The 25,774-nt window shown below is 39.9% G+C and overlaps 1 protein-coding gene across 1 annotated transcript in view; it reads right to left on the bottom strand.

Moving 5' to 3' along the window:
• Nucleotides 1–7,006: 7,006 nt before the first annotated feature.
• Nucleotides 7,007–25,774, bottom strand: part of LOC137167011 (cardiomyopathy-associated protein 5-like) — a 47,273-nt gene continuing 28,505 nt past the window's right edge. Inside the window, exons 8-12 of the mRNA XM_067568954.1 lie at nucleotides 25,404–25,551; nucleotides 15,835–15,968; nucleotides 14,261–14,360; nucleotides 9,729–9,905; nucleotides 7,007–8,335 (exon numbers count right to left, since the gene is read on the bottom strand). Coding sequence (XP_067425055.1) covers nucleotides 8,083–8,335; nucleotides 9,729–9,905; nucleotides 14,261–14,360; nucleotides 15,835–15,968; nucleotides 25,404–25,551 — 812 coding nt within the window. The 3' untranslated portion in view covers nucleotides 7,007–8,082. The remainder of the gene's footprint in view (nucleotides 8,336–9,728; nucleotides 9,906–14,260; nucleotides 14,361–15,834; nucleotides 15,969–25,403; nucleotides 25,552–25,774) is intronic.

Raw genomic sequence — 25,774 nt, 5'->3', positions numbered from 1 at the left:
ATGAATTTTCATAGTTTAATGATTTGCTTAAAAAAGTTAACACACTTTACAAAAATAATCTTTATTTCTACAAAAAAGAATTTAAATACAGCATGCGTATCAGGCTTTCCCCTATATTTCCCTCTTGCAGTGTCAAACACCTATCTGAAGTGTTGGTAAAATCTCTGCTTCCGTTTCTCTTTTCATTTCCCAGAACCTGGATTTACAACATTAAAAAGTAGGCTGCAGTCAATTTAAATATGCTGTTATGTATGAATCATGTATTGGCAAAATTCTCCCCCTTGATTTGCACTCTTGCTCTCTGATCCACTGTACAAGTCCTTATTGCATATTCTGCACTTGAAATAGTCAATAAAGATTGCAGTACAATTTTTAAAATGTCATTTGGTTTACAACTTTCCAATGTCCACATGCTTCTATCCTGCTAACTAACTTCCCCTTCCACATCCCCAGTCATCCTTATGTTTTTAAACTGCCTCATCAGCATCTCATTAAAGCACATATCTGTGGCTTTACATAAGCCCACTACACTACAACCATTAATTCTTTCTATTACCTCTGCACTGCAGATAAGAGAATGTCAATGCAGTTTAGAGAAGGGGAATTTTGGCCACACAGTTTGCATCATCTTTAAAACAGAGAACCAATATTTCTACTCCACAGTCACAGAGAAACTTCATTCTAAAAGGTTCATTACTATCCCACAAGATATGTAGTGCAATAGTATACAGTACTGTCTACACAAAAAAGAAAATTCTAGATGTGTGAGTTTTACAAATCTGTAATGCAGATAATTCAGTCTGTTGAAATATCTCTATATTTTTCAAAAAAGCTTAACTACCAGCCCTTAGCTCAGTTGCTAAGAGATGAGCTCACTACTATTTTAAACTCCAGAAGATCAAATCAACCTGCTTAACTCAATATAAATATTGTATTTGTTAACAGCAAGTTGTACTAATGTGAAGGATTCCACAGCTAATTCTAGCTTTCTTTGAAAAATAGCTGACTTTAAAGAGAAGTGCATACAACCACTCAGGATTTTAGCATTCTCCTTATTTGGCCATTGAAGGAGATCTTTAAAAAAGCAGAAAAAATGCTATAAATGAGCAATGAAGAGTAACTGCCCAGCTTGTTACACATGCAAGAGGAAAACAAAAAGTGTGACACTCAGTGGGCCAAATCGTCTCTCATATACTTGAATGAAACTACCTGCATGAGTAAGACAAGAGGGATTTGGCCCTTTTCTTCTTTTTGGTGTATTATTTGTTCAGACTCATCTTCAGGGAGATTAGTTTATATTTTCATTTAGTTATTTGTAAATAAATATATGGGGCCTGGTCTTACAGTCCTGAATCCCATTAACTTCAATGGGAGTTTTATAGAAATATATTCTGCAGGCACAGATCCACAGTCATGACAGACACTTCCTTTTCCCCAGAGATGCCCCTGACTTAAGCCCCAAAGGTGCTCTGATACTCTGGTGGTAAGACCTATACAAACATCTATGTAATGTCTTGTGTTCCTATATAAAATGTGCTATTAGCTGAAGCAAGGAAAAATCTTTATTGGACTGTTTTTAAAGCAAGAGATGGAAATGTGAATGGAAAGAACCTCTCACTTTTTTTTGTTTTTACATAAAATAACCAACATTTATTTATTAAGCACTGACAGTGTGATAAAATACTAAGTATCCATGTAAATAGTAACTTTAATATATGGTATTTTATTAATAATAGAGATAAGAAAACATACAGGTATAAGAATGAATTTCATGATGATTCCTTGATACCATCTAATCAGCACATAATCCAGACAACTGTGTGTGTTGTGGCAGTTACATGTAAAGTTAATTTTTTTCTTCTGGTTTTATTCTACATATTACTGTTTGTACAATTTCAGTGGGGCTTCCTGGCTTTCTGAGAGTGATTTTTGATAGGTCTATCAGTAGGAAATATAACCTAAAGTGGGCAGATAACTAGGACACGGTTCCAGGTAACCTTTGTTAATTTTACCTGAAGGTGCAGTTCTACTCTGAAAAGTGACTCTCTGAAAATGGGTGTGTGGGATTACATATTTATTGTGTCCCATGATCCAATTCTGTTAAGTGTCTCTCAGGAGGATCTTAGAACCTTGCAGAACTGGAATATATAATATGTGCTTGACTTACAAGCAGAAAGGTGAGTTTCTCATGGTCAGCCCTGCAAATTCAGATTAGGCTGTGAAAGTCATACTCGGTTCATTCCTTCTCATGCTTTATCACATGAAAAAGATTCTGCAAGGCATATTATGCCTCTAATTATGTCTGTGCAATCCCCTGGCCTTCAATAGATTTGTAAAGGTATAGCTGATTGGAATTTAGCTAACACATCTGTTGAAGCATAATACATAATAGACTCCAGTTCATTCATCATTAACACCATTGGTTCTGCAGGGCTAGCCTCAATAAACCAAAAAAAGTCAACACATTTTTGTCAGTAAAGTGAGCGGATGCATCTCTGAATACACTCAGGCAACACACATGCTGTGTAAGCAGATGCCATTTATACAAAGTCATTTTTCAAAGTAGAACTATACTTTAAACTGTACATTTTTCACCTGATGACTTTACTATAGTTGGGAGAATTCTTCTGTTTGGGAAGGAATCTCTGCTCCATTCTCCCCATGTTGTGTCTCATGAGGAACTGCAATGAGATGTGACCCATGACCAGAGAATGCTACCTTCTGGTATGCCAGATATGAGCAAAAATATCCCTGGTTTTTTCAGTGAACTTTGAAACTCCTTTGCACAATATACTGTTGAAGGCAGAATAGGGCCTTTGCTTTTCCTCGCTAGTTAGGTAAACGATCTGATAGCTACTTGATAGTTAATTATGAATTCATTGCTAGTTAAATATGAATGCCTTTATACAGATCAATGGTGCATTTATAGCAGCAGTGCTATAACATGTATTGCTATTTTCAAAATCCATATTAACCCTCAACCTATCTGTAATCCCAATTTGTCAATGATTTTGGAAGAAAAATGCCAAATGGATCTAACTTTACATTAGTCTTTATATACTATTTAAAAATCAACCCAACCCTACTGTGGCAATAAGAATGTGTAGCTCACGTATAGACCAAAAAAAAAAAAATCACAATAATGTGGATTTAGCTCCTATTTGTTATACTTTAAAGTAGGCTTGGTGATTGATACCATAATCAAATTCCATAATCCATAGCATCATTTTTTTCTTTCTTCTATTCCATATCTCCAAAATAAGGTCTCACTAGACCATCTTTAGTACAAAGAAATTTAAACTTAAATTATGTTTCCCTTAGAAAAAGTACTGACTGCAACAGAAGAGGAAATTATTGCTCATAGACACCCCACCCCCATATGTTCTGCAGTACACCCATAATGGTAGGTTCTATTTGATATATACTATTACAAGCTGACATTGTAATTAAGCATTTAGTTCTTTTTCTGAACAGAAAAACCTAAGTGAGATTTGTGGATCAATACCATCTATACTAGTAAGAGTGCAGTTCAGCACTTTTTTTGACAGTAGAAATTAATTATCATCTCTTATAGTCGAGCATATATTCTTACCTCAGAGCACAAGGATTTATTAACCTAATCCAAACCCAAGGAAGCTAACAGGAGTCTCTCCATTGACTTCAGTGGGCTTTGGATCAGGTCAAATATTAATTAATGCTAACAACAGATGAGGTCCAAATCCCCAAGCTCAAGATAAAAACACACCCCGGGGTATACCAAGCATCCTTAGTTTCTTACTGTTGCTTTTCCTGACTCTGAAGCACACCTGTGCAATGATAAGTATGGAATGATGAACAGACTGTGTACACATATTACATATTACATAAACTCATTAGCATTTGGAAAAATGTCTCACAGCCACTACAAGCTGAACTAGCATCCTAGGCACCAAAAATATTCACACTCTTATAATGAATCATTAAACAAAAAAATTGTCAAGAATGTTAGCAATATACTTACTTGGTTCTTGTTTTTGTATAGGTAGCTATTAATCACAGTATCCAGAAAAATGTGTGTAACAAACCCCAAATACACTTCATAGTGAAAAGCTAGAGTGACTATATTTTATATTCAAATTACACTAGAGGCACATTCCGGTAAATAAATTCTAGAAGCTCATCTCTGCCCTGTATTCAAAAAATCTAATACCAAAAGCACAGTAACTGCATCTCTAGGTTCTTAGGGGCAGCAGAGTTTACACTGTATACTACTGTATTTTGGCAGATGGATTTGTGGGATTTCAACATCTGTACTTCTCACAAATTTGGTAAATCTCTAACCAATATGAAAGTTTACAAGTCTTGAGTTATACATTGCTCACCATGTGCTTTGTTCTGGCAGTCCAAACTAGGATGGGCTTCCTAGCTATTTGTTCACTCCACATTACTTAATGTAGGCCAGATTTGTAACTGACACTGGCATTATGCAAGAAATAAACACTTTTAAATGGACAGCTCCAAAAAACTTATCCAAACATCAGTGTGAGCAGCAACTACAAACACCTTGCTCCTCATTTCTTATAGACAATTCTGGACAGCTGCAAATAAAAATACATATAACCCAAGAATGAAGTTTTTCATCAATGTGCTTTTCACCATTTAAATACATTTATCCTTTTCCTATGAGCATTCACAGTTCTTTTGCATTCTGTCACACATGGCATTTTGAAATAGTTCAATTAAACAGACATTATCCACATATTTTACTAATCGGTACTGCATTAGTCTTGGATTATTTGTTAAATTAAGATTATCTGCATACTTCACAGAAAACACAGACTGTTGGAGAAATCCTGACCACACTGTAGCCTATGGGGGTTTTGCCATTGACTACAATTAAGGTGGGATTTCACCCTATATATGAATGAGTATAACCCCTTAATTAAATTTATAAATCCAAAGGGCTAAATTCTGCTCTTATGTACATGGATTTAACTGGAAGACTTTGGCCCAAAATCTACTAGGGAGAATCACAACATCATATGATGAAAAGTTCCAGAGCATCTGATGAAGTGGGTTGCAGCCCACGAAAGCTTATGCCTGCAGAAATGTTAGTCTTTAAGGTGCTACAGGACTCTCATTGTTTTAACATCATATGATGTGTCTCATGCTGTATTGTGCATTTGTATCACTAATTTGCTTTGAAGAGGTGTAAAGTCACAGGTAGGCAGACAGCTCTATATTTACTTGGCAGCTGGGGAGTTCATCTGTCTTGGTTATTTCCATGAGTTATTTGGAACATATTACTAATGAAAAATGCCCCACACCTTCTATTTTCAGACAGAAGTATGAAAATAAGAGAAGTGTAGAGTTATATAACAGTTAGGGTCAACCCAAACCACTTCTTCTTATGTTTGACCTGTCTAGCTTTTGCAGCAGGAAAAAGGCAAAATCCTCGTGAAGTCAGAATTTTGGGCACAGCATACTTCCAGTCCTGCAAACATATTCCACTTTTTATGCACATGGACATCCAAGACCAAAACTGAATCTTAAAAATGTAAATATAAAAATACAGTACCTCCCATTTATCTAAATGGCCTGGGGGACTTTTGAAAGTTTCAGATAACCAAGTGTTCATAAATGAAAGTGCTACACAGGACTACATGGACTACTATGGATTTGGATAACTAGGATTTTTGGATAAAGGGAATTTGGGTAACTGGAATTATACAGTGCATCAGAGAGGCACTATCAGATACACACAGAAATATTGTATTTGTATAATGAGAACATTTTAAAAAAGCATTTGATATAGAAGAAGCATTATTATACTACCTGCACAACAACGAATGGCTATAAACAAGGCTTTATTTTATCATTCTAAACCACTATTTATTTATAAATATTGCCTGAAAGATTCTAGTTTAAGTCACAAAAAGTGGTTTTGGGTTTGTTTTTGTTTTTTTGCCATTCTTGTTCTCCTCAATCCTGAATGTCTCCTCTGCAATACATCCATGTCATTGCTAATGAGTCAACCTCACTTGGATGGTGGGACAGAGCTGCCCAGCAGAGATGTAGCAATGACAAGTAGTAGAGGACATTGCAGATAAAGTAACTGGGATTTTCCAATTTAGTTTCATTTTCATAAACATTTTCTGAATGTATTGTTTATGCACCCAGATCTCCAGTGAAACCATTGGCTTTCTGGGAGCTCTAGGAATGCACACCGCCTAAACCTCTGTCCTAGCCTCTTAGCATGTCTCCCTCTGTTCTAGTTCTCTGCCTTCCGCCTTCCACCTCCCCTCCTTCAGCTCTGATAAAGTCACCATCTTCAGTGCCCCCTGTGTGTGTTACTCTTCCAGCCATCCTGAGGCTTTTGCCACACCGTCTTTCATGCACATGGAATACTCTCGCCCTCCCAAGCCAACAAGCCAGTTGAATCCCTCTCTCAATTTAACATCCTCCTCCAGAATGCTCACAATGAGCCATGAATAATTTTTTAAAATAAAAAAAGCACTTTTAACTGAACCATCATGATGTGCACAGGTTTAAACTAAATGATCATGTGATCTTGTCATTCCCACTCTATCCTTTCCTGTTATTTGCGACCCCCATCACTACACTAAAAGCAGAGCATAAACCCTATGGGACATGGAGGATGTCTTACTATTGCTTTCTGAAGCCGGTAGCACACTTCACAGTGCTGCCAAAATAAATCATAAATAAAATAACAAACTGCAGATTGGACGCCAACTGTGATCTTGAAAAGCAGAAGCCTAAATTGTAATTAATTAAAAAACTATTTTCCAACAGCAACTCCTCTCAGTTAGACATGTGAAACCCCACTTACTTCAGGGAGCACAGGCGATTAACTGAGATGAGAAGTGAGCCCAGTAGGTAACCACCACCCACCCCCAGAAGAAAGCACAAAGATGGGCACCATGCATAACCTTGCCTGCCCTGCCTTAGGGCAAACACCCACCTGGGGCTCACAGGCCCCACTGGCACCGCCACCAATGAATCGGGCCGGGAGAGGAAGGGGCTATAAGCACTGATTTGTGAAGTGCTTTGAAAGACACTTCTATCGAACGCCGGCCCAAGGAAAAACCAGACTATAGCTCTGCTGCAATGATGAATCATAGTCACACGCTACCTTTGCCTTCTTAACTAGAAATTTCTATGGAGCCCATCCCAACAGCGCCCAAGCATTGCATATTGCTAACGAGGGTCCAGTGCTAACATAGTCAAAGCTCAAATGGGACAAAAAGACAGAGTACAGCAGAGTTCAAGACTTAAGAAAGAAACTGGGTAAGGTAAGACCAAAGGCAATAGCAATTATGTCAAAGATAAAAAAAAAAGGGACAGTTCACAGGCTGATTGATGGCATTTTTACTCCACAGTTCCAGCCTATAGGGCCCTATCTATCGTTTAAACCATCCAGGCAGTAATTTTAGTAAATTTAGTAATTTTTTTAATATGGACTCCAAAATTGCCCCTGCATATTTTTGGTGACCATCTATTCACATGTACAAGTGGCATTTCTGCACGCAAATCAGATAACTGTGTCTGACTGCCCAGTATGGATGGGAACACGTGGGGGCTACATATTCAAAATTTTTGTGAGCCGTGTTGGAGGCTAATCTGGGGCTGGCTTGAAAATGTTGCCCCCCTTCGATCTTATTTTCTCTACCCATTTATTTTGGTAGAAATGCAGGTTTCTAAAGCTCAGAGAGAGAAGCATTTATCTCATATACAAGATCATCATCGCATGTAAAAAAAATTCAGCTAGCATTGTAATTATTTTTATCATAGTAAAGACTGCAGTTCCTGTTCATGAATTTATATTTTCCCCTCCCAATGCTCAGTTCTAATATTAACCTTTTCCTTTTAGAGAATAACTCAATGTATATCACAAGGTACATACCAAGTGGGAGGGAATCGATTATCCTCTCCATGCACAGAGTACTGTGTGTATAATTACAATTAGTATTGATGTGTGGGAGAATTGTGTAGGTAACATCCGCGAGGAGAAAAATAAATACCCTCTCCCGCTCCAAAAAAAATTCTAATTGTTTGTCTTCTGGATAGTTTGAAAGCAGGTGATTAGCTGTGCTTCACAAACTCTGGCAGCTCCATTCCTGTGTTCAAGTTAAGTACGCCAGCTTTCTCCAGAACAAAGGCAGGGTGAACAGCATTAGTAAATCTGTGGCTGATGGTGAACAGAACTAGTCCTCTCTCTGCATTGAAGAATAAAAGTCTCTCAGCATTATAATCCAGCAGAATGCCAACTCTGGCTGGCTGCTCCGTCACATAAACGTCATTCATTACACCATTATGGAAGAATTTATAAACAAAACTGTAGAGAATGGGAAATAAAAATAAAATGAGAATCCATGATGACATTAATCAGAAATAAGCAACCACCCTTTATTTCCCAGCCATTAACACATTGCTCTCTCACACACTTTGCACAGTGCAGTTCAGACATTGAAGGAGATCTTTGAGAAATATGAAACTTACTTCTAAACTGTACATTGTGAACTCTTATACTAGCCCCTCAGCATTTCAGAACACTCTTCAGGAGAAACACACCCATTTTGATCTTATTCATCAATGCCACCTTCATTCGTTTTCTGCCTTTGGGCCCAGTTATGGCTTCATGAGGATTTGAGGATGCTCAACACCTCACAAGATCAGGCCCTGTTTGTGTCAAATGCTGCATTTAGTTTATTGTTGTTAATATGCTCAGATTTAGGATTAAATAAAAAACATACTCCCCAATGGGCTGCACTTTATTTGAGTCTGTAGTATGGTCATGCCCTATTAATAGGGCTATGATTTTGGCATGGAAATTTTTAGTAAATTTCATGACAGAACTGCAGGGGGGAAAAAGGGTAAGTCACAGGAAGGAGAGGACGTCCACTCTGCTCTCACCCTGCAGCAGCAGTTCTGTCCCAAAGGCTGGGCCCGGATCCCCTGGCTGGGCATTGCAACCTGGCACCCAGGGTCACAGCACCATTCAGGTTTGGCCCGTCTACTGCTTGGCGGATAGAGGCAGACAGGCCAAACCTAAGTGGTACTAGACCCCGTGTGCCAAGTCACAACATCACTAGTTGGGGGAGGCCTAATCAAATGTGTTTGTACAGCTATTTGCAAGATTTCACTGACTTCATTCAAATTCGTGATTTCTGTAAACACAGGGACCTCCGTACCTATAAAGCCCTAAATGACCTGGGACTGCCTCTTTCCTCATCCCACACCTGCAGCCAACAGGGGCACTTAAGGTGGATCCCCCTCATTATAAAAAAGAGGGAGGGCTAGCAGGCTGTTCTTAGTGCAGCCTCCAGGACTCTGGAACGTGCTCCATGCTCCAGAAGTGACTTTCTGGACATGCTCAGAAAGCCCTTTTTGACAGGGTTTTGCAAGAGGGTTGAGGGTATGTTCCCAGAACAGTGAGGGGCCTGGAATGGCTTCTCTGTACCTGAACCACCGGCTATTTGAGCTGAGTTGGGTTCATTTATGCCTGATAAAGGTTTGTTTTTAATGCTGCTGACTGTGCTAAGCTGTTGTCAGACTAAGTGTCAGGAGATGTAGAGCTCCTACATAGGTATCTTTTTAATTACATGACTTAAATCTTAAGAAATAAAAAACAAACAAACATGGCTTCTACCATGAACAAAAATGGCAGGGTCTATTACTTTAGTAAAGAGCATGTAACTTCGCAAGTACCTAGACTCACTCAGCTTTACCTTGTTTGTGTAGAATAATAACATATGCACCAAGAAGTATCATCCTGCCCCAGGACGCTGCCTTGTGGTGTAGAGTTATAGCAGATTCCAATCCGGTAGCCTTTGCAGCCCGTGACAGTGGTTTCCCAGTAATGCCGACCACGAGCTGGCAGCAGTTCACCCAGGACAGATGGAATCCTATTAACGAAGAGAAGACAGCAAAGCTAGTATCTCAGCATAGTGACTGCATAATGTTCTTTTTATCATACGGCAGCACCTTATATTGCTTAGTTATTTACTTCATCCTCCTAACTGAAGATTTTCAGCATAAAAAGCTTAGTTACTTTTAGCAAAAATCCTCTCTGATTCTACCTGTACATTGTGGTAAACTCACCATGAGAATTTAAAACTATTAAAAACATTATACAAAGCCATATGATGTCCAGGAAAAGAGACACTAGGATGTAGAATAACATTTTCAAACGTGCCTGGCTGATTTAGGAGCTTAAGTCCCATTTTCAAAAGAGACTTAGCCACTAAGGGCTTGTCTACATTAGAAAGTTTTGTCACTTTATTATACCAGTATAGTTAGATTGGAAAACACCCTAGTATGTATACGGTTATATTGATATAAGATGCTTGTGTATAGATTACTGAGGTTCAGGAAGCAAAACAAGCTATAGCTGCATGAGGCACCTTTCATGCTGCTGTAACTGCATCCACAGTAGGGTTATACCAGTATAACCACATCCACACCCCTAACTGATATAGTTATACTGGTTTAACTTTTCTAATGTAGACCAGCCCTCAGAGTCACTTTTGAAAATGAGATTTAGGCTCTTAAGTCACTTGGGCAAGTCTACATTTAAAATGCTGCATCAGTGCAGCTGCGCCAGTGTAGTGCTTTGAAGATGTTCTAAGCTGACAGGAGTTAATCCACCTCCCTGAGAAGCAGAAGCTATATTGACAGAAGTTCTCCACTGACATAGCACTGTCTATATGGGGAGTGAGATCAGTATAACTACATGTGTACCCCTGAGTGACATAATTAGACCAATATAGGGCTGTAACGTAGACTAGACTTTTGGAAATTTTACCCATAATCAGAGCTGAGTGAATTTTTTTTCCAGTGAATAGAAAATTCAGATGAGGAGATAAGAGTGTTTTCCCTGTAACCTTTAGCCCAGTGGTTAGGGCACTCTGGTATGTGGACGGGCCCACCGACAGCAATTCCGGGCCCCAGGGCAGAACAGTCAATGGCCCTCTAGAAAGGGATGGCTGAGGTTTACAACCAGGGGTGGCAAGTGGAGCTTCCCCTCGGGTAGGCTAGCTCCCTGTCCCACCTTTTCCATCAGGCCCCCGCCCCCTCCTACACTCAGCCGGCTCACTGTCATGTCCCTCCTTCCCAGCCCTCCCCACTCGCCTCTTCCACAGCTCCCTTCTCCTGAGGTGGCAAGCGATGGCAGGAGGGCTGAGGGGGGAGGCCAAGCATGGAGGGAAGAAGGGCCACGGCAAGCAGCAGGTGGCGGGATGTGGCAGCAAGCATCTGGGGCCAAGCAGGGGTGGACTGTGGATGGGGCCATGAATGGAAGAGGCAGGATGGGGAGCTAGCATCACCAAAGGGAAGCTTCACATGCCACCCATGGATCTGTCCCATCCACTCGGGCCCTTTTAAATCACTGGGCCCCTGGGCAATTGATCATTCCCCCAGCCCTCCTGTTGGCAGGCCTATATGTGGGAGCCCTAGGTTCAATTCCCCTCATTCCTTAGTTGTAAATGGGATTTGAACAGGGGTTTCCCACCTTACAGGAAAGTGCCCAGACCTCTGGGCTATTCTGGTGTTGGCCTTTCTCAGTCTCTCCTGTTCAAGCTCTTCCACTTCATATAAATAATGAGATAGTCACTGAAGCAAGGACTTGAACTTGGGTCTCGCTCATCCTAGGTGAGTGCCCTAACCTCCCAGATACAGTCACTCTCACACACCCTCTCTAGCCCAATGAATGTTCATTGTCATTCATATAACGTGTAAACTGTCACTCACTGGTACTTCATCAAGAGAGAACAGTGAATACTCCTAATGAAAGCAAAATAAGATGACCAGCCATTTTTAACCACAGTCAATAGTGCAATAAAATCACAAATCACGTCTTTTTAGGGCAATTTTCAAGACAAAAAGGGCCTTGAAGAGCCAGGGAACTGAGCATGGGCAAAGACAAGGGCAGAGCCAGTCAATCCATTGTGTAGCTTATTCTCTGACCTCTTATCTCATAAAACTCAGTGACGGGGCAACAAAATGAAATTTAGTGTTGATAAGTGCATAGTAATGCACATTGGAAAACACAATCTCAACCATACCTACAAAATAATGGGGTCTAAATTAGCTGTTACCCCTCAACAAAGAGATCGTAGGGTCATTATGGATAGTTCTCTGAAAACATCTGCTCAGTGTGCAGCAGCTGTCAAAAAAAGTTAATGTTAGGAATCATTAGGAAAGGGATCGATAATAAGACAGAAAATACAATAATGCTACTATATAAATCTGTGGCACAACCACACCTGGAAAAGTGCATACAGTTCTGGTAGTTCCATCTCAAAAAAGATATATTAGAATTGGAAAAAGTACGGAGAAGCAACAAAAAATAATTAGGTTTATGGAACAGCTTCCATACAAGCAGAAAATAAAAAGACTGGGACTGTTTAGCATAGAAAAGACACAATTAAGGATGGATATGATAGAGGTCTCTAAAATCATGAGTTGTTATTTACCCCTTCACATAACACAAGAATCAGGAGGCATCCAATGAAATTAATAGGCAGCAGGTTTAAAACTAACATAAGGAAACATTTCTTCACACAACACACAGTCAACTTGCAGAAGTTGTTGCCAGGGGATGTTGTGAAGGCCGAAAGTATAATTGGGTTCAAAAAAGAATTAAACAAGTTCATGGAGGATAGGTCCATCAATGGCTATTAGCTAATTTGGTCAGGAGGACAACCCCATGCTCTGGGTGTCCCAAAGCCTCTGACCGCCAGAAGCTGGGACAGGATGACATGGGATTGCCCTGTTCTGTTCATTCACTCTGAAGAATCTGCCACCAACCATTGCCAGAAGGCAGGACACTGCACTAGATGGACCATTGGTCAGAGCCAGTTTGGCTATTTTTATGTTCTTTATATTTTTATCAGTTTGATTTTCAGTGGAGGTTTCTCAGCGCAGCCTTAACCTCTTTACATTAAAAAAAAAGTACCAGAGACTGACAGATACAGATATGTTGTATTTTCTCTTCCTCAGTTTTATTAAGGTGTTTGGATAAGTCAGCTTGAGAGTTTCTTTATTTGAAGATACAATGCTTTGTTACCCTTCTCTTCCTCTCTTAACATTAAAAGTTAGAATATCATGTGTTCAAAGTGTATATATTTGACTGTATATTGTACCCCACTCTCCCAACGTTCAAACATTGATTGGGTTTGGGGTCTGGGTTTTTTTCCCATTTTTTGTTTTAATATTTTGAGCTGTAAGGGACAGGTACTACACGTTTAATTTACTGATGTGAGCCAGGACTTTGCACTGCTCCAACCATGGCCTGTCATGCATAAATTAGAACAGCCCACAGGCTGCTTTAGCTTACACCAAAAACCAGACTGAGGTATGAGAGAATAAAGTTGTTTTTTTATGCCAGTTGAAACAGATAACATGGCCTATTTCACCACCTGTATTCACAGTGTCTACTATATTGTTGTTGCTATTAGAATGCAAATACATCAATTAATAATACAATAATCAATCACAACATCAGTGCTATTTTTTCTAAAACAACATTCTCTCGATACCTCTGTACTAGAACAACCAACGAGCTTTTTAAACTTCTATAATGATTTATTAATGGATTTTTTTTAAATCAACTGTCATAAGCAAATACCATACGAGACAGGTGCTGTTTTATACATTCAAATAATTAAATAAATTGGTGTGCTCACAAAACAAGTACCATTTTAGGTTTGTAGCTGTGATTATTTTCACTTCACAGCAGTGCTAAAATTGAAGCCCTATCCCATTCAGTTTCTAGAAACTAACTCTCCCATTCGGGATGAGGCAGATTCTTGCTCTCGTTGAAGAGGTATTTTATTCCCTCCTAAAGCAGGTCAAATCCAGTTTCTCTTTGGTTTTAGGGAGAATTCTTCACTTCCTTGCACCCTGTACAATCATTTACAGCTGTGTAAAGTGGGTGTAAAATGTTGCCTTTTGATTAAGCATTTTGCACCCACCTGGTGCAGGGGTAGATGACTATACAAGGTACAAAGCAACGAAGGCTTGGCCAAACACAGGTTTTGCACAGATTTAACTAAATCAATAGAAAAAATAATTTAGTTAAGTTTGTGCAGCCTCCCAGCATGGACTCAGTTATACCATATTGCGGGTTGCACCAATTTAACTAAATGGTTTTTTCTACCATTTGAGTTAAATTGGTGCAAAAAGTGGGTGCAGAGAAACCTGAAGAGTCAGGCCCAATACTGAGGCATCAGAACTTCCTGCTCAGGATTCTGATACTTACCCAGTGAAGTTGGTTTTCTCAGGAAGGCATATCACAGTTCCATCGGATGACACTTGCAAAGCAGGATGAGCTGTGTCACTCAACATATGAAATCTAGTTCCTGTTATTATTTATGATAAAGAAACACACACCAGTTCAGGAGTGATTACAATGCTAGTTTGAAATTATTCTTAAAATACCAAACAATACAACAATAATTACTGTTATCTAAACAAGACACAGCAGCATTTACAAGCATACAGGAGCCATGGTGAGTTTCTCTTAGAGAAGAACAAGAGCCCGAACACTGCATCCTTAAGTTACACTATCCTTCTCTTGAAATTCAGTTCTGGATCCGAATTTGGTAGCTTGGATCCATCTATTTTCATTAAAGGAGGAGGTGGTATATGCAAGTGGTAAGCCCTAAACCAGGGCTACACCTGTATCGGCAGTATTTGCCCTGCTTCATACTCCCACACGTAAAATAGTTATACAGCAAAAGCAGCAGTTAGCAGCATTGACAAACAGCCAATTTTATTTTCACAATTCTTGTAGAAATTTCCAGCATAACTATGAAAGTTTCATGAAGAGGAACTTTTAAGTATTAAACTTAAATAACTTTCGTTACTAAACTATCGTGATCCAGTTCCCCACTACAGTAGCACAATCATAAAGAGACCCTCACTACACAGACTTCCAAGTGAATCTGCCAGAGGTAATCACACACTCAAAAATAAAAACAAGACAACTAGAGATACCCTGGAAAATCGTATGACTACTTTATCTATAGGGCATTGTTGTTGTAATTGTTCTCCAGATTGCTTTATTAATCTTACTACTGCAGGCAGTTCTGCCTCCATCAAAATCTTTTTCATTAGTAACGGTAATGTTATGCCAAATAAGACAGAGGTTAGGGTAATTAAAAAATTATTTGGGCAACACAGAAATCCCTGGTATTAAAAAAGTTTTGAAGTCAATTATTTTTCAAAAAAAAAAAAAAAATCATGATATTTGAGCCTGCCATAATGTATTTTCTCCTGAAACACTGAGCTAAATTTTTTTTAAAATCCAATTGCAAACTTTCAGTTGTGTTTCAGATCATTTTGTATAATTAATTAATAGAATCTTTTATTAGGAAATGTCTTGCCAAGGTAAAAAAAAAAAAACAAAAAACAAACAAACGCAAAATATATCCAGGTAAAGCATCCTAGGAGCTGAAATGCAAGAATTGGTTCCTGTTCACTGTTATAGCTGTTGATTTCACTAGGGTTGCATAGGTCTAATGAGGGCAGAACCTGGTATTATTTTAGGAGTTTACATTCACAGGACTTGCACAAAACTCCAGAACCTGAAGAATATTGAGCCTGATTCTGATTTCACTTACACCAGTTTTACACTGGCATAACTCTACTGAATTCAGCTGAGTTATTCCCAGTTTACACTGTCAGTTAAATCAGGATCAGGCCCAGTATGTCACAATAAATGGGTTACTTTTAGAGACTAAATTTCAGCATTAAATTCTGGGGCAATTATGCCATCTTTGAGTGCACTGCCATGCCACTCCATTGTTGTGATGTCAGAAAATGTGGCTCTACCTTTTGTTGAGATGAGGGCAGCTTCACTCTGTTCACTTGTCCCAGATGCACTGACAGCTCTCACATAGAAGAAATAATTCACATTGGGCTGCAGGTTAACTTTCAGTTCAGGCCTTTTTATTCCAGCAAAAGATCTAGAAAAATTCAGTGATTTTTACAATTGAAAAGGCATACTAAAATTATCATGATCAAATTAAAATGAGCTTTTATACAAACAGCTAAGCCATCTTAGCTACGTAATACTATTCTTAGATATTACAGGGATGGGCACTGTAGAAAAACTGAACTTTGAAGGAAAGCATAGACTGACAGACAGAGTTTCTTTTCTTCAGACAGATGGACTTTGCTGTTTTACCTATGACATTGTCCCTCACTTTACTGGACTATTCCTTTAAAATGACTTGAGTCTCTATTGCCTTGTACCTTGTGTAGTTATTTACACCTATGCAAATCAGATGTAAAATTCGACCACTCTCATTTAGTAGCATTTCACACCCCCTTTGTGCTCACATTGCACAGGTGAAAGTGAGTGCATAAGGTGCAAGGCCATGGAGAATCAGACCCCCTAATTTTCATTTGCCTTTTTCTTCCCAGTAAAACGTCCATGTTGCCAGATGAACAAGTTAAGCAACATATAGAACCTGCAATAAATACAGCTGCGTATGAGAGCACATGGCTGGTACGACCGTGCTGCTTAACCACAGATTTTAGCTGTGAGTGGAATATACCAGTTTTTGAGCATACATGGGAACCACACATATCTTATTGTTGGCTCTTATCTCACACATCATTCAGCAACAAAGTCCCCCTCCTTAAATTTGTAGTTCACTTTAACCAGCTGGCTTTGTAAGGTACAGCAGCAGGGAAACTTCCTTGGCACAGTGTTCTGCTTTGATAAATCCTGCCCTTTATGATTCCTCAAAAGCTCCTGCCTTCCCATTCTTGACAGCTGGTGCCATTACACACTCCGGGGAAACTGAGGGAGTCAGCACTCACTCAATCTACTTCACAGGCACTTTGAAGTGTCCTTGAAGGCACCTGAGATGTCTAGAAAAATATGAACTGTATTTTTTTATTCTGATGAAAACATATGGGCTCAAGTTAACATTTTCTCACTTTCTGGGTCCATATTTTCAAAGCCACATAGAATACACACACACCATTGCATGCAAAAAACCTGTGTCTGAGTGCACTGCTAGCAGTTACCTGCACAGATTAGGTAACTTTGCCTACAAATACCAGTCTATACATACCACACAATTATCTAGTTTTCAAGTGTAAGTGCAGGTTGTTGTCTACAATGTGTGTGCGCATGCACATGTGCACATTTTGGGACAAATCCTGCCCTCTCTTGCATACCTGTTCCTTCACAATGGAACATCATGGTTCTGTTGTACAAGGAGAAACTGGATGTGGGGGATACTAGCTCTGAACAAGACCCCTGTGGGACAGCTTATGGAAGGTGAGAGGAGAAGAAGTTGGAGGATCAACCATAGCACAGAATCTCCTTCCTCTCTCTACTTGCTGTGTGGGATCTATAGAAATGCCACATGGAGGCTTCTTCAGCAACTGGGTTGACAAACTCCAACAAATTACTCTGCAACTTTTCTGAAACATAGGAAAGAGGATTCCTCTCATCCTGGGTCCCACTGTGCATCTCACCAGCGCCCAGTCTGACTATTTAGGCCAGCTGCTGGGTGTCTGAATATTGGACAGATCAAAATGGTTCCTTCACGGGAAGTAATAAAAACTCCTTCTCTTGGGACATTGAAAATGAGACCAAAATGATCTTACTACTACAATTACTGTACTGCACTGACTGAGGAATGGAATTAGATTAGCCAATGTGTTCTTACCAGCTTTAATTTCTATGATCCCACAGTACGTAAGACAAGCAAATGCAGTTTGCTACTATGACCATTATTATTAATTTATCTAAACTGTTTTTCTGCAGATGTCCCACCAGAGAGCAGTACAAACTGAAGAATGATCAGAGCTCATCCACTAGGATTTTTCACGTGCGCACCTCAGCCTTGCTTATCAGTATGAGCAAAATCTCACAGTCCTTACACATTCCTCTCTAAGGCAAAACTCCCTTTAACTTTAAAGGGAGCTTTGTGTCCATAAAGATCTATGTGAATACTGGAGCTAGTTTATTTCACTTCCCATTGTATGTGTTTTACAGTGGTATCTGACATTAAAAATTTGAGAAAAATCATTATGTCCTTCAAAGGTGTTTCCAATCTGAGCGAACTTCAAAGAGAGTGTGTGTGTGTACTGGGGGCGGTGGGGCAAGGGAGAAGGGGTTATCTCATCAGGACTAAGCCAAACCTCTTTATAGAATTAAGCATGCAAATACCAAAATAGATGCAGTAAATACAGAATCAGTTAATCCAAAGTTGATGGAACTTGTATAGACTGTATCACTATCAAGTAAATGATAAAGGACCTGATTCAACAAGGTACCTAAGCACGTGCTTGCCTTTAAGTATGTAAATAATCATATTTGGCAAATGATCCCTGAAAGGCTTTGTGGAAGAAGTGTGACTAGCGAAGGGATGAATAAAGAGAGGGTGGTCTTTAAGTTTTCACACATAAGAGGAGAAAGACTGATCTGAATATAGGAACAACATGGAAAAAGGTATGATGAGAGGACAAGAAGAATACAAAAGGAGCACTTGGGAGGCAAGCTAAGGTAAAATAAAAGGAGCAAGGCAGGAGAGAAAGAGGGAAAGGGATTTGAGACTCAGGCAGGAGAGGAGTTCTGCAAAGCTTTGAAAAAAGTTGTCCACACTTCCTAGTCTCAGTAAGACAGCTTCAGACACTCTAATGTTTTAAAGCCCATCCTGACATCTCAAGAGTTTTTGCAGGTGAACTCATTTATCACAATTCCCCATTAAAAGTTCTGTGGCAGAAGCAGAGAAGACTGGAAAGGAGCCATTTTGTTCAAGTCGTTAAAAGAGTGCTAAAAATCAAGATACACAGACATGTATAGAAAACTGCTTGTGCCAATGAATAGGCAAAATCCCTTAAGCACAGCGATTTCCTCTGCAGAATGCCTTCCTGTTTTTCCCAGGAGATGCCACAAAAGGCACCGCCTTACCATGAAAACAGGAGGTATCCTTTTTCCCCCCATTGCAGAATGATAATTATTTCATAAAATTTGAGATGGCTTCTTAGCCTAACCAAAGAATGTATGATGTGCCAATTTGAGTAGAGATGTGAGCAAGCTGCAACATTCAGATCTAGAGCCACAGCCAAACTTTCTCAAAGTGCCAGGGCATTAAGATCTGAGTTGTGTGTTCATCCTATTAGAGTAGGATCAGCCAGCAAGCTCAGACTGGGATATCCTCCAAGTTTGAGGATATTTGAATTCAGGCTTTGGGCCCATCTCAATATGAGATGGCAATATTTCACCAAGAGCTCCGATTTAATAGCAGCATAAAGTTGTCTGGACTCAGAAAGGACCTGTCAGTAAAACAGTAATCAGATTTGCCAGTAAGGTACTGTGCTTAGTAACCTATTTTAGCTAGCTTTAAGCTTCCCAAGAAGAAGAGCCCATCAATTTTATCTGAGATTAAGGCTTCAAAAAATAGCCCTGCTGGTGCCAACTAATGAAAGAGGATAAGCCGACAAGATGGACATTCATTTGCAACACTCAATTAATTTCAGCCAGCTCCAGACATGGAACAAGCTGAGCCCCAAACAAGAAATAAGTCTCTGAATGCCTTGCCTTCTGGTCTGCTGCTGGGGGAAGAGATGAGAAGGGAAACTGAGCCAATGAGCCTCCAGAGCCATAGGCAATCACTTTTGTTGGTGATACTTTAGGTTAGCCCTCTAGTCAGTAATACACACTTCAGAGTGAAAAAAAGGTGTGATTACTGCCTGGTTTATGTGAGTATAAGGCAAGTATGTGGGAAGGGAAGCAGCATCCTGATGGTGCTTTGGGAAAAGCCTGCTTCATTTCCACCTCCCTGTAATAAACTGTGATGCTAGATCTTCCTTAATCTATCATAAACCATTGAACCATGTAATTTCTGTCATGGAAGGAAGGGAAATCAATCTAACAAAATATGCTGAGTGTTCTGTCACATACTTGCTGTTTAAAATATGACTGTACATATTACAGATAATGGGAAATGTAAAAAGATTATTGTATTGTCAAAGCATGACACATCCCAGCCCTTTTACAAGAGGAGTTATTTTAGGTTTCACACTGTCGCCCAAATACTTTTGACAAAAAGTTCAGGGCATTAAAAGTAAAGGAACAGACATTTGATGTTTTCTTCATTTTCCTTCTTGCTCCTGTTTAGAATGAGAAACCTAAGTTTCAAAGCCAGTCTCCAAATTTCAGGTATTATATTTATCAATATTTGACTTTAAGCAGGAAGGAGTTACATTTTTATTCACATTTAAATTGGTGAACAAGATTGTGTCACTTGACTTTGATTGATGTGGCTCAATGCTCAGAAATTGCCTAGAACACTGGAGATTTTCCTGAGCCACGAGAAATCTGATTTTTTTATTTTTATTTTGTTGTTGTTCGTTTTCATCCACACAACAATTATATCCCATTTATTTCAATAAAAATTTTAAAGGGAATCTGTGTAAGCCAACAGGCAACTTACATATGTTCAAGTGTTGAGAATGCCCTCTGTATTTTAAATAGCTAATTTCCCTTCCAAAAAATCCACCAGTGAAACCCAACATCTAGAGCTGTGCGGACATCATTGAGATCTATAGCAAGAGCTGAATGCTTGTAAGATTTTGCAAGACATGCATAGCACCTCACAGGACTGGGTCCACTGAGAAGGAAGGATGGTCTTGTGGCTAAAGCAAATGCCTGGGAATCAGGTGATCTCAGCTCCATTTCCAGCTATGTCATGTGCTTCAGGCTTGCTTTTTTGTCCATCTACATCACCCTTAAAGGAGTTTGAATTGCCCCAGTATAACTGAGAAGGCAGAACCAGGCCCTTCTTCAGTGACTGTGTGCTAATCATTTGGCCCAATTGTTTTAGAAGCATTGCTTAATCTTAAATTACCCTGTTTTGGGATCATCTTGAGCCACCTTGGGCTGATAGTCAGAAGTTCTGAGCACCTACAGCTGCCATTCCCTTCAGTGACAGATGTAACTGCTCAGAACAACAAATTTTCACGTCTCCATAGCACTGTTCAACACTGGACAACACTGTTACATCATTCCCAGATCTAGCTTCTCTATGGAGACTGTACTTCTGAGGGTGGCCTCAGGCAAAGCATTCCATTCCCTACCAGGCTAATGTTCCTGCCAGTAAATAGGTATAGTTTTGCATAGATACCTGAAGGTACCAGTTGGCACCAGGCTGCCAGCTGAAACCCAGCCCAGATCAGTCGTGCTGACTGAAAGTTTTGCCAGTAAGTGGCCTATGTGAAAGGAGTTGGTGGTCTCAATCCAGTTCCCACTGGATAGGTGTCTATGTCACCAAATTATCACCATAACTAGCCCTCATTGTCACTTTTCATGGCAGTCTCAACACGAACCAATGGGAAAGACTCAGTATTATTCTTTTGCTGCTAGAGGTGGTCCCCTCCAGTTCAGGATTCAAATATATTGGCAAGGCAATGCGCAGGTTGCTTGCCTGGCTATTCCCTCTGCCATGCTTAATCTATGGATAGATAGAAGATTTCAGTCTCTAGGAGTGTCAATCTCTCACTGTTCACAAGGATTAAATTCACTCAGGGAGACACAAAACACAATTATTTCCACTTCTTATGAATTCACAGTGGACTAATTTCTGTCTCACAGGTTACTCCTGTGATATATGGTTTCTATCTGAACAGCCCACACAGCGAATCCCAGGACTATATTTCTCTACATTTTCCATTTTCCACCCACAGCTCCATTGACTTCTCCATACAGAAGAGGCTGAACAGTGAGAAAACAGCAGAGGTAAAGAAATTGAAAGAAATATTTCAAGCCCTCCTACCATGGAAAAAGATTAAAGAAAAGAAAGGATGTGTGAGGAGGAGCTCCATGGACTCGCACACAGCCAGGAGAGAATCTTCAGCCACCACAATAGCAAGGTTAGGGACTGATTGTTATAAAGAGAACTAAAAAGGTTCTGCACCAAATCATCTCCCATGCAGGTGAAAAGTTGGGGTGGGTAGGAACATTTGGGGAGAAAATCTTTGTGAAGATTTCTTTGCAGAGATTCCTCCAAACTCTCCCACTGGGGCTTGAGGATTGTCTCCACAGGAAAGGGTATGGTTCTCTCCCCATACGTTGCGGATCTCCTGGAAACTGCAGGAGGCCACAACTATTTGTGTGTAGGCCCTGTATCCTTGCTCCTGAGTCAACCTCCAGCACTCCCCAGCGCTTTGGAAGGACAAATCCACTGGAGACCTGCCCTCCCTTGAAGGATATATGCAGAAAAGTTAACATAGCCTAGGACTGTATTACTTTTTCCTGGTAAGTTCCATATATCAGCAGGATTGTGTGATTTGCATCCTCCACCCCCAACTTGCCCACTACTTCCCCATGGCTCCTCCCTCATTCTCTGTCTCCACCAGGGCCAGGCCCACCCAGCAATTTTATTAACTTTCCATTGGGTCCCCATCATGGTGCTGCAGATCCCCCTTTAAAGGGAAATCAAAGAGGCAGGCGCTAGAGTCTCTAGGTTTCGTGGAGATGGAGCAAAACAGTATGAGGCTAGAGGTTCAGGTTCTCTGTGTAAATTGCCTGTGCTTGGCAGATCCCCAAGATTTGTGGTATCTGTGAAATGCACTCCCAGTTTGCTTTTAGGGAGGTGCTCTATGCCTCCAATGGAAGAATTCAGAGGAAACTGTAGAGGAGCCCCACAGAGTTTCCAGGACCCTATGTGGGTATTTCTGTTTGTGTCCATATACCCCACCATCATCAGGCCATTTATTATTTGGACTATGTACAAAAAAATTATTTCCAGTGGAACATCTTGCTTTAGTACAGAACATTTTGGAGGTTAGTTTCAGGTTTTGGTTTTGCTTTCTCTTTAGCTGATTTCTGTGAAAAGAAATGGTAGTTTTCCTTAGGTTAGAAACTACTATATCAATATAGTGAAAGGAGGCAAAAAAACCTTTCTGCAAAATTGGCAAAATCTCCCCTGAAGCAGCTTTGAGAAATTTCATTTTTTGTCCTTTCTGAAATTTTACTCTAGTCACAGTGGAAAGCTATTTTCTACCCACAAAAAAAGCCAAACTATCAATTTGATTCAGTAATATAAAACAACTCGTGAATATTTCAGGTTTTGCGCAGGCATATTTGACAATGAGGATCCATCAGTTCTGTCATTTTGTAGGCACAGTTATCTTCACACAAGCAAACTGCTCAATGCCGAACTTACTTGGCTCACAGTTCACAGAAAATAGTACATTTTCAGCTTTGTTGTTGAGTAGAATTGAGGCTATGCCAACTAATTGTAAGTAACTTGTAAATTTGGAGTAAACGTGTACTGTACGGTCAGGAGCAACCACATTTTGCCTAACTGAATACAACATTGGCAGGAATCCAAGGACCTCATAAAATCTGTACGAAACTGAACACATTGCAGTGGCTGTCATACAGCAAGACAGCCTGGCAGAACTCCTGTTCCCCCACCTGCTTGGACTAAGACAAAGTATTATGTGCTGGTACCTTTAGTCTAAGCAGGCCTCAACTCCTTATGTAAAGATCAGAAGGAGCTATGGTCTACATTGTAGAACTCTGTAGACTACATTTGGCACATAGGCACTGACTTTTTTGCAGGTTATTTAAATATTCTTTTTAAATGTACTTATCCCGTTTGTTTTTCTTTTTCCTTAGAGACTATCACCAACCGCCCCTCTGTGCAGCATAATTCATTTCTGTTCTTATTTTTTTAAAGAACATTAATTAAACTATCCCCCAAATTCCTTTGAGCAATGGGCTCTTCCCTCCGTATAAACCTCCATCTCCTTACTGGCCCTGCCCCATGTGGGGTGGGGAGGCCATTGAAGCCTGGGGGATTTTCTCTTTTTTCTGCTGCCATCCTTTAGGCAGGTACAAGAGGACAGAAAATTTATTGATAAGTTATGATGCACACACACTGAAGTCAGAGCAGTCTGGGACAGTGCTGACGCCATTGGGATCTGTCTGTTACCCTCACCTGACAAATATGAGCCTTGATATGGAATACAAAACATATGTACTCAGTGCCACCATTACTGTATTTGAAGTGATGGATCGGAAGTAGAGCTGGATGGGAAATGGTTTTCCCATCCCACAAACATCTGAGATTTTGAAAATGGTCCCATTCCATGAAAGGATGAAACAAAGACCTTTTGAAGTGTTTTGATGAAAAACCAGAGACAGCTTGGTCTACCCCAGAATAACCAATAGCCTAGTGGCTAGACCACCCATGTGGGACATGAGACATGATTCAGACCAGAAACTTGAACTTGGGTCTCTGACATCCCAGGTGAGTGACCTAATCACTGGGCTACTAGCTATTCTGGGGTGGATCTCCCGCCTCTCTGACCTCACAAAATTCCATCGTGGACCTGAGAAACTTTTCCCAAAAGTTTAGTCCAAACGAGTACATTTTCAAAGAACTCCATTGGAATGGGGTAGGAAAAGTTATATATTAATGATTATTCATTATTATTTATTTTCCTTGTATAAATGGTTTATAAATTGCTTTCACTCACCATTTGAATAAGCCTGTTATAATTTTTAGAGTATATGCATTACTAATTACTATTATTCGCACTGCAACAATATCCAGAATCTGAACCCACTCCAGATCTGGGGCTCCATTGTACTCGATGCTGCACAAATACATAGCAAGCTAGGTCCCTGCCCTGTGGATCTTACAATGTAAGTTTTTGGTACCACAAGGTGATTTGCACAGGCAGACCCTTGTGCCAGAACAGAGCCTGACCATAATCATCTGGAGTTCACCCACACAGAACTCACTGCAGCACTGGGTATTAGGAAACTTTACAATCTAATCATACATCTTGCAGTTTAACATAAAGAAGCTCCATACCAATGTTGTACTAATTCTTGTGATGTGTTTAATAAAGAAATCACATGAATGAATCCTTCTGCCATATTCTAGTGATAACAGGTTTTCAGGTCTCTTAATTCATTTAAAAAAAAAAACAAGGATACAGACTTTCCAAACCCTGCCCTTCTCTGTGCAGCACAGCTCCACTAGTTCTGCTGTGAGGGGAGCCTCCATAGCTCCAGAAGAGTCTTTAATGTCTTTTATTTAAAGAGTCCTTAATGTCTTTTATTTCCCAATTGAGGACTAGTTCAATGGAAGTTTTTCCTGATTAAAGACTTCATAAGAACTTCAGGTTAGGGGCCCAAGTAAAGAGGTTCATTAGTTTAGCAGAATAAAATGAAGGTATTTCTAGCTTTTCCCATTTAATCTCAGAGATTAGCATCGGGCCCAGATGTTCATCAGCACACAGAAGCTGATTTCTTGCTTATGTAGTTCAAGACAAACAGAATAATCTCTTACATAACAATCCGGGAAGTGCTCCTTAACTTCTATCTAATCTAATCTATATTTGAAGATTTAGGGACTGACCTGAGACCCTCTCCTTCAGGAGAATACTGTCTGCAGTACTCCAGTGTGAAAGTGTTTGTTGCTTCTGAGTTGGCCGTGTTCCATCGGATGACAGCAGTGTCCCAACACACAGTACAGTCTTCTGCCTTTAGTAAGGGGGTTGAGGGTGCTGTGAACAGAGCAGAGTGATGTGTTACCTAAACGATGAAGAATGATACAGCAATTGCAATAGATGCCCTAGGATAACTGAAATTATAAAAACACAAAATGTACATGTTACCAATACAAAAATAACAAACTAAGTTAGCATAGGAAGATCATTTTTCTTCAGATGGAAATAATTAGTGTAACTGTAAATAACTGTAAACAACTACACCACAATAATATTCCCC

This window comes from Emydura macquarii, unplaced genomic scaffold (genome assembly GCF_026122565.2).
Source record: "Emydura macquarii macquarii isolate MOO-44397 ecotype Brisbane River unplaced genomic scaffold, CSIRO-AGI_Emac_v2 contig_2897, whole genome shotgun sequence".
Lineage (NCBI taxonomy): Eukaryota > Metazoa > Chordata > Testudines > Chelidae > Emydura > Emydura macquarii.
Note: the sequence above shows the minus strand (reverse complement) of the source record. Positions and strands in the feature narration are given on the sequence as shown.